This window comes from Miniopterus natalensis, chromosome 11 (assembly GCF_054644295.1).
Source record: "Miniopterus natalensis isolate mMinNat1 chromosome 11, mMinNat1.hap1, whole genome shotgun sequence".
In the NCBI taxonomy this organism is placed as follows: domain Eukaryota; kingdom Metazoa; phylum Chordata; class Mammalia; order Chiroptera; family Miniopteridae; genus Miniopterus; species Miniopterus natalensis.
In genome coordinates, this window is record NC_142091.1 from 6,057,999 (window position 1) to 6,071,208 (window position 13,210).

The window sequence follows — 13,210 nt, forward strand, 5'->3', positions numbered from 1 at the left end:
AGGCCAGGGAACAGGCGGTCCTCGAGGGGCGGCAGGAGAAGGCAGGGCCCCTGCAGACTCCTCCTCACTTTCACTTCCGGGCGCCCAGGGCCAGGGCCACGATGAGGCCCACGACCAGCAGGAACATGGCGACAGAGAGCAGCACTGTGATGACCACCATGCCCCCTGTCCGGGCCATTCCCAGCCCAATGGAGTCCGCCTTCCTTCCTGTCAGACGAGAAAGCAGGGAGGTCTTGGTGGGCAGCGGCCCTGTCCTGCCTGAGGCACTCGGCGCAGCCCCTTGTCCAGCCAGCTGACCAGTTTTCCTTCCATCTAGTTACTTATCCAACCATCCAACGGATCAGCCAAGGCATCCAGACATCTGTCAAGTAAACACTTACAAAGCACCTCCTCTGTCACCGCTGAGATTACAGAAATTAGCCGGACACAGTCCCTACCCACAGAGAACCTTCGGTTAGCGGTGCAGGAAGACCAGTCAGCGGGTGGTTAAAATGCCAAGGGCTTCGGCCGGACAGAGGAAGCAAAGGGGCACAGGGAGCGCGGGGAGGGCAGGGCACGCCAGGGAGGGCCAGGGAAGGGTCTGGGCCTGGAGGCGTGAGAGCCAGTGGTGCTACTTACGAGGAAGTGTGGACATTGGGATCTCTCTACTGGACTCGGTGGACGTCCCTTTCTTCACCAGGTAGGAAATGCTTGGGGGGGGCATTGAGAGGGAAAGAAGAGAGAACCCTCGGTGAGTATCTGGGACTTGGGCACAGAGGGAACCCAGCCAGGCCTCCCCCTCACAACTGTGTCTCCTCTGCTCCCTCCTCCAGGAGAGGCTCATTCTCGAACCCTTTACTGCGCCCTCACTCTCTCCCCCATGCTGACCACATCCCATCACTACACCAAATGTCAGGACCCAGCATCATCTCCTGTACCCTTCCCACAGGTGCTCCAGGCCTGGATCTAGTACCTACTAGTATTTGGTTCCTGGCGCGAGGCTTGTCACCTGGTATGCACTGAGCCGGGTGACCGTGAAGCCGGCCCCACTATCCACCACACTCACCAGCTCCCTTCGCCCGCGGCATGGAGGCACCACAAAGCTAGATTTCACCACTGAGCAGGAAATTGGGGGTGAGAGGCAGGGTCAGGTTTCTGGAGGCTCCAAGTAATTTGGGCCCAGTAATGGGGCCTATGGGAAGGCATGCGTGGGAGAAGGCATGCGTGGGAGAAGGGATGCTGGGGATGTCCTGGGAAAGGACTAGGGGAATGCCTTGGGACAGGGTAGCAGACCTTTGCTGTCATTGGCTCTCCGGACCATCAGTGTGGCATTACCCCCTGTGAGGTGACAGGGGGGCAAGGCAACTAGCAGGCTCTCCGTTAGCACCGGGGACAGCAGACCAGAGAGGCTTGAGATGTTGAATACTGCTAGGGGGCCAGGAGGAAGTTAAGTGGCCCCACCACCATCAGCTCTGGCCCCACTCCCAGAGGCCTCTTCTAAGGCTGCAGTGTCCTCCCACTGCAGGCCATCAGCAGAACACAGACCTTTGCTAGTCTGACCACCAGGTGGCAGGCTTGGGCTGCAGAAGCTGGATACTCTACCAAGCCTCCAGATCCTGGGTGCCCACCCTCGCCCCTGCCCACAGCCTTGGGCCCTTCCCCACACCGCCCTGCCTGCTGGGCTGGAAAGAGGAGCAGGCGTGTGCTCTTAGCTCAGGGGCCGATGACTGGTCACTGCTATTGCCAGCCCCCCACCTCCAACTGGCCAGATGAGCTCCTCTTCCAGAGCCCTGGAAGGCGCAGGAGGGCACAGGCCCCACACCCTCCCCAGAAACGGCAAAGACCTGCAGCTGCTGGGGCCAGAACAGTCAGCAGAATCAGGGTCAAGGGCAAGATCTGGATGGGTAGCAGGGATGCCATAGCTGGGCTAGGAGCTGGAATGGATGCTGGCCAGCCGTGGCTTCCTGAGGCAAGTGAGGCCCTGCCCCTGGGGTGGCTGGTTTTGTCTTGAGGGTGGGAGGGGCTGGAGAGGAATCTTGTCCAACCTGTGCCATGGGCTCTACAGCCTCAGGGTGGGGGGACCCAGACAGGTTTTTCAGGATGGGGAGCTGGCCCTCAGGCCTGGAGTAGGAATCTTGGCTGGATTTTGGTGGCTTAGTCAGCTGCAGAGGGGCATGGTAACTAAGGTGGGGGGTGGAAATTGCCCCTTCTTCTGGGACCCACACATGCAAGGGCACCAGTGTTTTCGCCTGCACATGCACCTGGAGCCCAGCATGTAGAGGATAGCTCCCCCGGCTGGTGGGAGGTCTTCCCAGGAAGGCAGCAAGTTCTGAGGTTGCTCTGGTGGGCAGCAAGGGGAGAGTAATTGAGGGGCTCCTGAAAAGGCCTTGGCTCGCCACAAATGGGAGGGAAATGGAACCTGGTAAGACGGCAGAGTCAAGGGTTCTAATTCTTGGTGTGCACTGAGGCCCAGGTTCTGCTGCTGGAGGAGAGGTGGGGGCATGCTGTGCCAGGGAGTGTAGAGGGGCTCAGGTTCCTCTGGAGAGTGGAGCAAAGGGTTCCAGGGAAGACATCTGGAGAGACCAGAGATGGGCACTCACCCAGTCTGGCGGGTTGGGGGTGGACACAGTCAGCCTTGGTCAGCAACCTTTGTTGAACTGTTTGAGCATAAACAAGACAAAGGGACCTGGTAAGAGAAAATGCAAAAGACAACTTCTCTACCCCTGTGCTGAGTTAGACAGAAGTGGAGGTGGGGGGGCGGGCGGAGGGAGGGGAGGCAGAGGAAGTAGGGGAGGGCATGCTCTGCACACCGTCCTCCCGCGTCCTGGCAGGGGCGTCGGCCCCTTTTGTAGACGTGGAAACAGACTCAGAGGTGCAGTCACTTGTGGAAAGTGGACTCTGCCAGGAGAGGTCTACAGAAGTCTGAGAGCCCCCAGAGTGTTGCTGATGTGTGTCTTTTTATTAATCCTCACCTGAGGACATTTTCCATTGCTTTTCAGAGAGAGTAGAAGGGGGAGAGAGAGACATCGATGTGAGAGAGACATGGATTGGGTGCTGCCACATGCACCCGACTGGGGCCGGGGTGGAGCCTGCAACTGAGGGACGTGCCCTTGGCTGGAATCAAACCCAGGACCCTTCAGTCCTTTAGAGCCAATGCTCTAACCACTGAGCCAAACCAGCCAGGGCTGTCTTTTTTTTTTTAATCCTCACCTGAGGATATGTTTTTATTAATTTTAGAGAGAGGAGAAGAGCAAAGGAGAGAAAGAGAAACATCAATGTAAGAGAGAAACATCAACTGATTGCCTCCTGTCCGTGCCCTGACCGAGGAGCGAACCTGCAACCTGCGTATGTGCCCTGATGGGACTCGAGCTCACAGCATTGTGGTGTACGGGACAGCGCTTCAACCAACTGAGCCACCCGGCCAGGGCTTTCTGTATGTCTCTATCTTCCCCAGTCCCAGGGAAGGGCCAGGGTCCTGGCAGGAAAGCGAGGGACTGGTGAGGTTGTCCATGATGACACCTGTGGTGGGAAGGGTGGGCACAAAGCCTGGGGTGCGAGCAAGGGTGACAGTAAGGACAGAACTCATGGGCCCAAGCACAGGGCTGGAGGGTCTTAGACCAGTGCTCCTCCAAATTTAATGTGCATATGAATCACCAGGGAGTTGTTACTGTGCAGTTTCTGATTCAGTGGGTCTGAGGTGAAGCCTGAAATTCTGCATTTCTAATGAGCTTCAGGTAACCTGACTGATGCGGGTCTGAGCCGCCCCCCTTCGAGTTGCCAGATGTTCCGATTGCAGTCCACGTACACCCCGGGGTCCTCTCTGATGGAGATCAGGGCAAGTGTTTCCCAGTCTCCCAGGACAGGCTGAGGCTGCCTTTGGGTAAATAACTGAATTCTGTTTTTCTTGCACTTGGCTTTTGCCCTCTTTTAGATCAGATTCTACCATCACTGTACAAACGGAAAGAGGACCTTTGTGCACTGAGTAGAATTCTGGACGGAGGAAACAGGCTAAAAGGTGCAACTCCAGGGGTAAGGGGACCTTCCTGGTGCTCTTCAAATTGGGAGGGTGTCGCTAAACTTGGAGGAGGGTTACTCTCGGGCTCGGGAGGTGTCTCTTTCCATTTTAGTCACAAACCAGGAAGCAGAAAGGAGAAGAGGTTGGGTTCATTGCAGGGCAGGTTGTGTTGGGTCCACTCCTAAGCCCCATCCCCATCTGAAATTATGAGTGGGACAGACTGGGGCAGGGGAGGACAGGGCTTGGACCAGATTTTAAAGTGATAAGAGGGCCCTGTGGCTTTAAACCCTCCCTTCTCCTTCCAACTCCCCTCCCCACCCGGGGCCCTCCCCAGGTTTCTGGAGGAGCCGAGAGTTGCGCCTTCTCCCTGCCCTGCCAAGCTGCTCACTGGTTGCTCTGGAGGCTGTGCTTTGCGGTCTCCATGGAAACCATTAGTTGCTAAGCAACTGGAGCATCATCTGTGCTGAGCTCTCGCATCTAATTATCCCATCACAGCGGCTGAGAAGGGTTTGGGGAGCTGAGAGGAGGGGGAGGCCAAGCGCAGGAGCAAGAGGATAACTCTTTTAGCAGAGCAGATCCATTGACTACGCTGAAGTCACTTAAAGCCACAGCACCCTGTTCCCCTGGAGGAGTTCCTCGTGGCTGGGAGTGAGGGAGCTAGAGTCACAAGTGCCTGGTGTCTCCCCCTTGAACCCACTCTCGCTAGGCTGTCTGCCCTCTCCGTTCTCAATGCTAAACTCTCTCAAGTTCTCTCCCCTGCCTCCTTTCTTCTAATTCCCATATTCAAGTTAACAAATATTTATTAAGTATCAGATGTGTCCCTGGAACTGTGCTAGGCACCAGGGATGGAAAGGAAAGATAAGTCTCTGCCCTCAAGGAGCTACTAATCTTCCTATGCTGCCTGGACTAGAAGATTAGATCCTAAAACAGACCTACTCTTTCTGAACTACAGTACCTTTTTCCCCCCCTTGAACTATGGTAGTTTTGCAACCAGAAGATCTCAGATGAGAACCAGGTCTGTCGGATACATTGCTGGTTTTCTTTCCATAATGCCACTCTTCTGCTTCCCAGTGAGCTAGAAAAATGTGTTCGTTTGGCTCCTTGGACATGTCAGCCTCTACAGGAACTACTGTCCTCTTGCTGATGAGTGAGTGATACCATAAGACTTTAGGTAAGTAAGTCACTTTGAACCTCAATTTTTCTCACCTAAAATGGGAAGACTCATTTCTTCCCATTCATTTAGCAACATATGACAGGTGTAAAAATGCTGTAAAATAAAGGTGCAGAAGGAATGCAGGAGGTCATTGTCCTAATTTGTAGGATGGTCTGGGAGAAACTGTGGGGACTGGACCTAGGAGTAAGATGCAGTGCTCACCAGACGTTGGTCTCAGGGGAAGTGGCAGAGCCTCTGTCCTTGACATCTGATGCTAGAAAAGGCTGTGAGAATGAAAAACCTCAGTCATTCAGTTGGAAAAGACCTGGATGCTCCATTTTCTTTCTAATGTTACCCCGAATCTGCTTCCGGCTTTGTAACTTCGGCCAAATTACCTGGTTTACTACTCTGAGCTGCAGTTTCCTCTTTTGTAGAAAGGGTACAAAATCTGTCTCACTGGGATATTGTGTCTGTCACTCAAACTAATTTATTTAAGAGTGTCTAGCACAGTATCTGGTTCAATAAATATTAACTTAAGTAATTAATCTTATCCTTTCCTCTTTGTTAACCCTTAGTGCAGAGAGAGACTCAGAGGCAATTAATGACTTTCCAAGGTTATAGGGTGAGTAGAGAATGAGATGGCGTAGCATTTAGGATTTCTTCTCCAGCTGTGTCATCGATGCAAAGGGAGACGGGTGGGCAGGGAAGGCACGGGTCTGAGGGGAGAGAGACTGCGGTTGGACCAGCTGTCCCTCGTATAGCAAGCACGCCACAGGGATACCAGGCGCACAGTAAACATTTCACTCAGTAAACGTGCTGGTGGAGGGCACAGAGACCACAAGACAATTCCTCTCTGAAGGTGCTGAGTCTTAAGGAATGAGCCAGAGGTAGCCTGGTTGAAATATGGAAGGAGATAGTCCAAAGGAGGGAGCAGCCCTGGCGGGGTGGCTCAGGTGGTTACAACGTTGTCCCGAGATGCCAAGGTTGCGAGGTTGATCCCCAGTCAGGGCACATACAAGAATCAGCCAATGATGCATAAACGGGGGGAACAACAAACCAATTCTCTCTCTCTCTCTCTCTCTTAAAAAACCCCACAGAGGGAGCAGCAGCATAAGGCTTAAAAATGTGATTTATTTTGACACCTTCTGGAACTATGAACATCTTGGTTAGAAAGAAGTATTCAAAGGTTGGCATGGTGAGAGCTCTAGCCACCGGCAGGGTCAACAGTGGCTTTGCAGGCTATGCTACAGAGCTTGGTTTTTACCCTGAAGAAAACAGAAAGCTTTTAAGGAGTTTAATTGTGTAAAGATCGTTATGAAAACTGTAGAGAATGGACCGGCAGCAGGTAATGGATTGGCACATTGTGTGAGGGTTGGTCTGTGTGGCCAATAGCATACAGCAGAAATAATGGCATGTCACTTCTGAGGTGAGGTCATAATGGGCATTGCATCTTCCTTCTTGCTCTTCCTTGGATTCCTCACTCTGGAGGACATGGGAGCACCTCTATGGGGAGGTCTACATATGGCAAGGGATTGAGGTCTCTTGCCAGCATCCAGTGAGGACCTGAGACCTCCAGCCAACAGCCATGTGACTGAAACAAGTTTGGAAGCACATCTTCCAGGCCCAGCCAAGCCTGCAGCTGACCATGGCCCAGGTGGACAGCTTTGCTGCAACTTCATGAGACACCCTGAGCCAGAAACACCCAGCTAAGTCTCTCCCAGATTTCTGATTCTTAGAATAAATGTCTGTTTTTATAAATCACTAAGTTTGGGGGTGAATTGTTATATCCCCTGGACATTTTCATAATTCAATATGTGAGTCTGGAGCAAAGGAGAGGTGTGGGATAAAGAGAAGGAAGGTGAGCAATGGTTAAAATCATGAATGTGGAAGAGTCCTTGGAGAGAGCGGCAGAGAAGGAGACGCCCAGGACAGGACACTGAGAAACACAGTATTTAAAGGACAGGTGGAGGGAGAGGAGCTGATAAAGGCGGAGTGAAAATTAGGAGGAAACCAGAAGGGAGTAGAGGAGAGTTTCGAAAAGGAAATGACAAATGATTTGAAGGTAATGACTAAAAAATGCCCACGGCGCTTAGCATCCTGAGGGTTATGCATCTCCTCAGGAGCAGCTTCCTGCCTGTGAGGAAGGCAGGGCAGGCTGAGTCCACCGATGCCCATGAGGACGCAGAGTTAGAACTGTGCAGGTTGCCCTTTGGAGAAGCTTCGCTAGGAAGTCAAGGAGATAACTGGAGGGGACTTGGGGGTACAGAAAAGGCTCATCCATTTTGCTTTCAAAGTCAAAGGTGCAAGAGAGGGGGCATATAATTGATGGAGAGGCTTGTGGAGTAGGAATAAAATGGAGTTCAGATGGGAGATGGAGGCGTTAGCCTTTGGCCCGGGAACAACACTTTCTAGCAGAGAGAAAAGGGGGTCAACGATGCAGAGAAATGTTACACTTTTTTCAGGGGGTGGATGAGAAAGGCCAGGGGACAGAAGGAGTAAGTTAATGGAGCTCCCTCCTGAAGGCCTCTACTGTCCTGGGAAGTAGAAAACTCAAGGTGGAGAAAGGTTTGGGACCTGAAAAAAGGTGAGAGGAGAGTTTGAAGTCACTGCTGGGAGAGGAGGGCAGAGGCTGCCGAGAGCCTGAGGATCATTGGTCTTCGGGGCACTGACTGTATTAGTCAGGGTTCTCCAGAGAAATAAGACCAACAGGATATGTATTTATAGAGAGATTTATTTTAAGGAATTGGCTCATGCAATTGTGGACTCTTGGCAAATCCAAAATCTGATGGGGGAGGCCAGCAGGCTGGAGACACAGGAAAAGAGTTGCAGTTTAAGTCCAAAGGCAGGCTGCTGGCAGATTCCTTCTTTCTTGGTGGGGAGAGGGGAAGGTCAGTCTTTGTTCCATTAGGGCCTTCAAATGATTGAATGAGACCCACCCATATTATGGGGTAATCTACTTTACTTGAAGTCCACTCATTTAAATGTTAACCTCATCCAAAACACACCTTCCAGATACACCCAGAATAATGTTTGACCAAATATCTTGGCACAGTGGCCCAGTCAGTTGACAAATACAATTAACCATCACACTGACCTTGATATTTTGGAAGTTTTTTCAAATTACTCAACAGTTTGGATGTAGAAATTATAAAACTGTCAGGTTGTACTGACTCAGAGCTAGGGTTTTCAAGGTTTGGAGAGCTGAGGGTATTGGCAAGAGTGAAGGGATGCAAAGAAAATAAGGCCTGCCCGGCCGGGCGTGGCTCAGCGGTTGAGCGTCGACCTAGGATCCAGGCGATCGGGGTTCGGTTCCTGGTCAGGGCACATGCCCGGGTTGTGGGCTCGATCAATGACTCTCTCATCATTGATGTTTCTCTCTCTCTCTCCCTCTCCTTTCCTCTCTCTGAAATCAATAAAGATATATTTAAAAAAAGAAAATAAGGCCTAGGCTAGCTATGAAAGGGAGTGATGGGCGCGGGGGGAGCACTGAGGGGGGAGTAAAGCTGCAAAAGAAGTGGAAGAGCTGGGAGTGTGGATGGGCCAGGACACAGAGTGGTGGCCATCTAGGTGGCTGCTGAGAAGAGAAAGCCAGGGTCGTCACTGCAGCTAGATGGATCAAAATGTGTGAGGCCAGACAGAGCCTGCAGCCCCCAGTGCCTCGAGGGGCCAGGCAGGTAACAAAAATAGTTCAACAAGGTGCGTGAAAGTGGGGCCAGCTGGGGAGGGAAGCAGCACGAACTCTGTCGGGGGCCACCCCATGCAGCTCGGCAAGAGTGGCCTTGTAGAGGGGCACCTAGGGTGGCCATGCCTTCTCGCTTTTTCAAGAGAAGCCAGAAATCTGAATTTTTAGGTAAATTGTTCTTATTTTCAAATTTAAACTGATATACATTATGAAAATGCACTTTGTGAGCCAACACACATCCTCGAGGCCAGCGTTGCCATTGGGACCCCCAGGTCGTGCCATCTGGCACCGGGTGTTGAAAGGGGAGTAGGTTTTTTGCCAGGTGAGCAGAGAGGAAAGATATGTGAGGCTAAGGGGATGGAGGCTGGAAGCTTGTAGAGGTAGCATGGGGCTCAGGGCAGAGCCCTGGGAAGGAGGGGTTGCAGTGGAGGGGTGGGGTGTGGAAGGGAAGGAGCAGGTGCCCTGTGGACCCGCCACCAGGTTTTCCACGGACACGAGGAGCCTCCAGCTGGGTGAAGTAGGGAGGTGGAGTCATTCAGTTTGTTTGTAGAAAGATTACCGTTAGGTGGAGGCTTGATTGTGGGATAATTAAGCCTCTTCTTAGGCTTGAAGGAGAGCTAATCCATACAAGAAATAATGATGGCTGGAATTAGCATGAATTAATTTATTCAATAAATATTTATTAAATGCCTTTCCACCAATCACTGTGCTAAGTGCTGGACATTCAGGGTGAATGAAATTCTCTCCGTGAAATTATGGTCTAGTGGGAGCTGTTGCAGAGTCCATGACTACACTCATCAGAGTTAATAACAGCCATTATTTATTGAGTGCTAACCACATGTCAGGCACTGTGCTAAGTCCTCTATGTATTTTCTTGGTTAACCCTCATAACAAACTCTGTGAGGTGGGTACAGTTATTATCTTCATTTTATCAACCAGGAAACTAGGTCAGAGAAGTTAAATGACTTGTCAAAGAGGCACCTCATTGACGGGGCAACTTGCGTGGGCTTGGGCAGTCCCAAAGGGCATCCTGAAGGAAGTGGTGAATAGGAGAAGACCTGACGGTTGAGTAGGAGTTAGCAGGGTGAAGGCGAGGAAGAGGTGGAGATTGTTCTAGGCTGAGAGAGCTGTACTGGCTCATGGTTAGACAATGGACACATTGGACGTTTAGAGTAGCATTTGTGGAAGTCACTGGAAAAGTTGGGACCAGATGAAGAGCTTTGTAAGTCCCTTTAAGGATTCCAATTAAAAAAAAAAAAAAAGTCTTCATTGATTTCAGAGAGAGGAAGGGAGAGGGAGAGAGAGAAACATCAGTGATGAGAGTCATTGATTGGCTGCCTCCTGCTCGCCCCCTACTGGGAATCAAGTCGGCAACGTGGGCATGTGCCCTGAGTGGCAATCAAACCGTGATCTCCTGGATCATAGGTCGATGCTCAATCGCTGAGCCATGTGGGCAGGGCAAGGATTCCAATTTTTATCCCAAGGCTAAAAGGAAGCTCTTAAAGGGTTTTAAACTGGAGAGTGTCATGATCAAATTTGTATCTTACAAAGATGATTTTTTTGCAATGTGTTGGACGAATAGCTGAGACATTTTATTTATTTATTTATTTATTTATTTATTTATTTATTTATTTATTAAATGTCTTTATTGATTTCAGAGAGAGGAAAGGAGAGGGAGAGAGAGATAGAAACATCAATGATGACAGAGTCATTGATCAGCCGCCTAGCCCGCAACCTGGGCATGTGCCCTGACCGGGAATCGAACCCTGATCGCCTGGATCCCAGGTCGATGCTCAACCGCTGAGCCACACCCGGCCGGGTGATTAGAAACATTTTAGATGTCTCTCGACATGTTGAGATAAGATTCTAGACAAAAGATGATAAAAGAGGAGATTTTGGGGCTGATGGTTTTGTGGGAGGGCTGTGGAGGAGGTGGAGAGTGGAGTTAAGGATGCCTCCCAGGTCCTGGGCTTGGGCAGCCGGGTGATTGCTGGCACTGTCGCTAGCTGAGGCATGCAGTGGGGATGGGAGGAGCAGATTTGTGGGGGGAAGGTGGAAATCTTTCAGTTTTGAACTTGCTGAATTGAGTGCCTGAAGAACGCCAAGGTGGAGGTGTGGTCTGGAGCTCAGAAGGTTGTCAGCACAGGTGTGACAGCTTGCAGCCTTGGAGAGGAGTGCATGCTAAGTGAGAAGACAAGGCCAAGGACAGAGTCTGGGACACCAACAGTCGGGCAAAGGGAAAGAGGAGCCTGCAAAGGAGACCGAGAAGCTTCCCAAGAGAAAATAGAGAAGAGCCAGCAGGGAGTGGTACCCCAGGTACTGAAAGAATACTTCTAGCAGTACGTTCTGTTCCGCAGCAGACTGGTCCTCAGGGAAGGGAAGAGATTTGGAATGTGCTTCTGGGGTTTGGCCAGTAGCAGTCATGAGATTGCTTCAATCTAAGAGGCAAAGGATAGGAATGAGAGGGACTGGGCTGGGCAGGGAGGTAATAATGTAGGACTGAAGGTCTGGGTGGAATGGGGTCTGGGATTCAATGAAGGGCTGGGACCTGACCTGGGGAGAGCAGGTGTGAAGGAAGGTAGAGAAATTTTTACTCTCCCCGCTTCCCCCACAGTTCCTTAGATGCTTTCTGGGGGGGCAATGTCCCCTCCTGAGTTCTGTAGGAACTAAGGATGGGCACAGGAAAGGACAGGTAGGAAGGGTTTGCTGGGATGCTGGTGGGTTGCTGAGGAGGAGATATGACCTGAAACAACAGAAGTGAGCTCATCTGGATCAGCCTTACCTCAGGCCTGACAAGGAGAGGGGACCTGGTCCTTGGAGGGTCTGCCCAGGGCCAGCCAGTAGTGTGTGGGTTCCTGACTTCATGCAGGAAGAATTTCACAGCATGAGTCCAGGGGAATTTTAGAGGATGCTTATTAAAGCTGGGGACAGTGAAATGAGAAAGGGCTGGGGAAATGAGCCTAGGCTGGGCTGCTTTGGCTCACTAAGAAGTCAGAGAAAAGGGGACTTTGGGGACAGACTCAGGTTTTTTTTCCTGAGGACAAACTGCTGCTGCCCACTGCTGCCCTGGTTGCAAGCCTCGTGGAGTCCCTTAGAGTTTAGGCCTGTGTGGGCCAGCTCCTGGGAAGGAGAGCCAGCTCTAGACCTTCCTTTTGAGGGGTTTTAAAGGCTGGGCATTTAGGGAGGTCTCAGGGGAGGATCTCAATAAAATATTCATCAGCTTTATGCTGTTGCACCAAAATGAGGTTCATTCTCTTACCTTCATCTGTCCTTGGGTGTGGTTGGCAAATGGCACCAATTGAATTTCTGCTGTCTCCCTGAGCGGGGTGATTTAAACTACCCTCTGGCTGGGGAGGAGAACTGCAAACCGTTTACTCTGAAGTGTCCCGGTTTAGGGAAGACAGGATTTACTGGATGGCTGCAAGCGCTTGGCATCTTGATTTTCTAGATGGCTGCACACTGCTGTTTAACTATCTGCCTTGGTTTCCCCGTTCTGTCTGTCCTGGCTGACTGACCTGTTGCAGAAGGACCTCTATCCACCTCTATCCAACTTCTACAGGAGTGTGGGGCAGGGATCCGGGTTCTCTTGAGTCCAGTGGGCAAGGGACACAACAGAGCTGTGACTTTTAGCCTTGGGGTCCAGCCATTTCTGAACCCCTCTCCCCCCACAGGACTTCCAGGTCAGGGTGTGGTTCAAGCCAGTCCCCAGAGAAAACAGGGGGATGTTTTAAGGTCACCACCAGGAGGAAGAGCAAGTTATGTGGGTCGGGGTCAGACCCTCTGGCATCCCACCTCACACTCCAGGTGAGGAGGGTGGCCTTGGCACAGCTACTCAAGGCCATACACAGTCTTGAACTCTGCCTTCTCCCACCTCTCAGGCCCCGATTGATATGCACATCAGATGTAGTGTCCTTTACAAAGCTGCTATTTGTGCAGAAGCCCGAGGGGAGGAGGAGGGGCGCCCCTTCCCGTCCAGCCACTTCTACTTGCAGTGATCTGCAGTCAAATACAGCCCCAGTTACTCCACACACAGCTCAGTGCGTGTGGACAGTTCCCGGCTCCCCGCAAGGCCTTGCTGGAAGTTTTCCTTCGGCTCTGCCAGAAATGTCCAGACCTCTGAGCTTCCCCACCCACCAGGGTCCTCTCCACCTCAGCCCTTCCTCCCCACTCCCCCAGCCCTGAGCTCCCCCGTGCCAGCTATTTAGCCCAGCCTCACTGTCTGGCATATTTGCCTCATCTCCCCAGTTCTCTGTCTCTAAGAATGGAGAAAGAGCCTTGAATAGGCCATCCGCCAGCAGCTCCCATCCCGCCCATCCAGTTCTAAGGGTGCAGGAGAAGCCAGGGAGCTGGAAACAGGCTGTGCAGGTAGGCAGAGGGCTCA

The 13,210-nt window shown here is 51.8% G+C and overlaps 1 protein-coding gene across 2 annotated transcripts in view; it reads right to left on the reverse strand.

Moving 5' to 3' along the window:
* Positions 1–13,210, reverse strand: part of UPK2 (uroplakin 2) — a 24,187-nt gene continuing 10,977 nt past the window's right edge. The window contains exons 1-5 of one of the 2 annotated variants that reach the window (XM_087821497.1): positions 1,824–1,899; positions 1,273–1,407; positions 957–1,095; positions 619–689; positions 1–207 (exon numbers count right to left, since the gene is read on the reverse strand). In XM_087821497.1, the coding sequence (XP_087677623.1) occupies positions 71–207; positions 619–689; positions 957–1,095; positions 1,273–1,407; positions 1,824–1,899 (558 nt within the window). In that variant the 3' untranslated portion in view covers positions 1–70. Of the gene's footprint in view, positions 208–617; positions 690–956; positions 1,096–1,272; positions 1,408–1,823; positions 1,900–2,579; positions 2,637–5,369; positions 5,432–13,210 lie in introns of those variants that run through there. The other variant, XR_015715265.1, reaches the window with a different exon arrangement.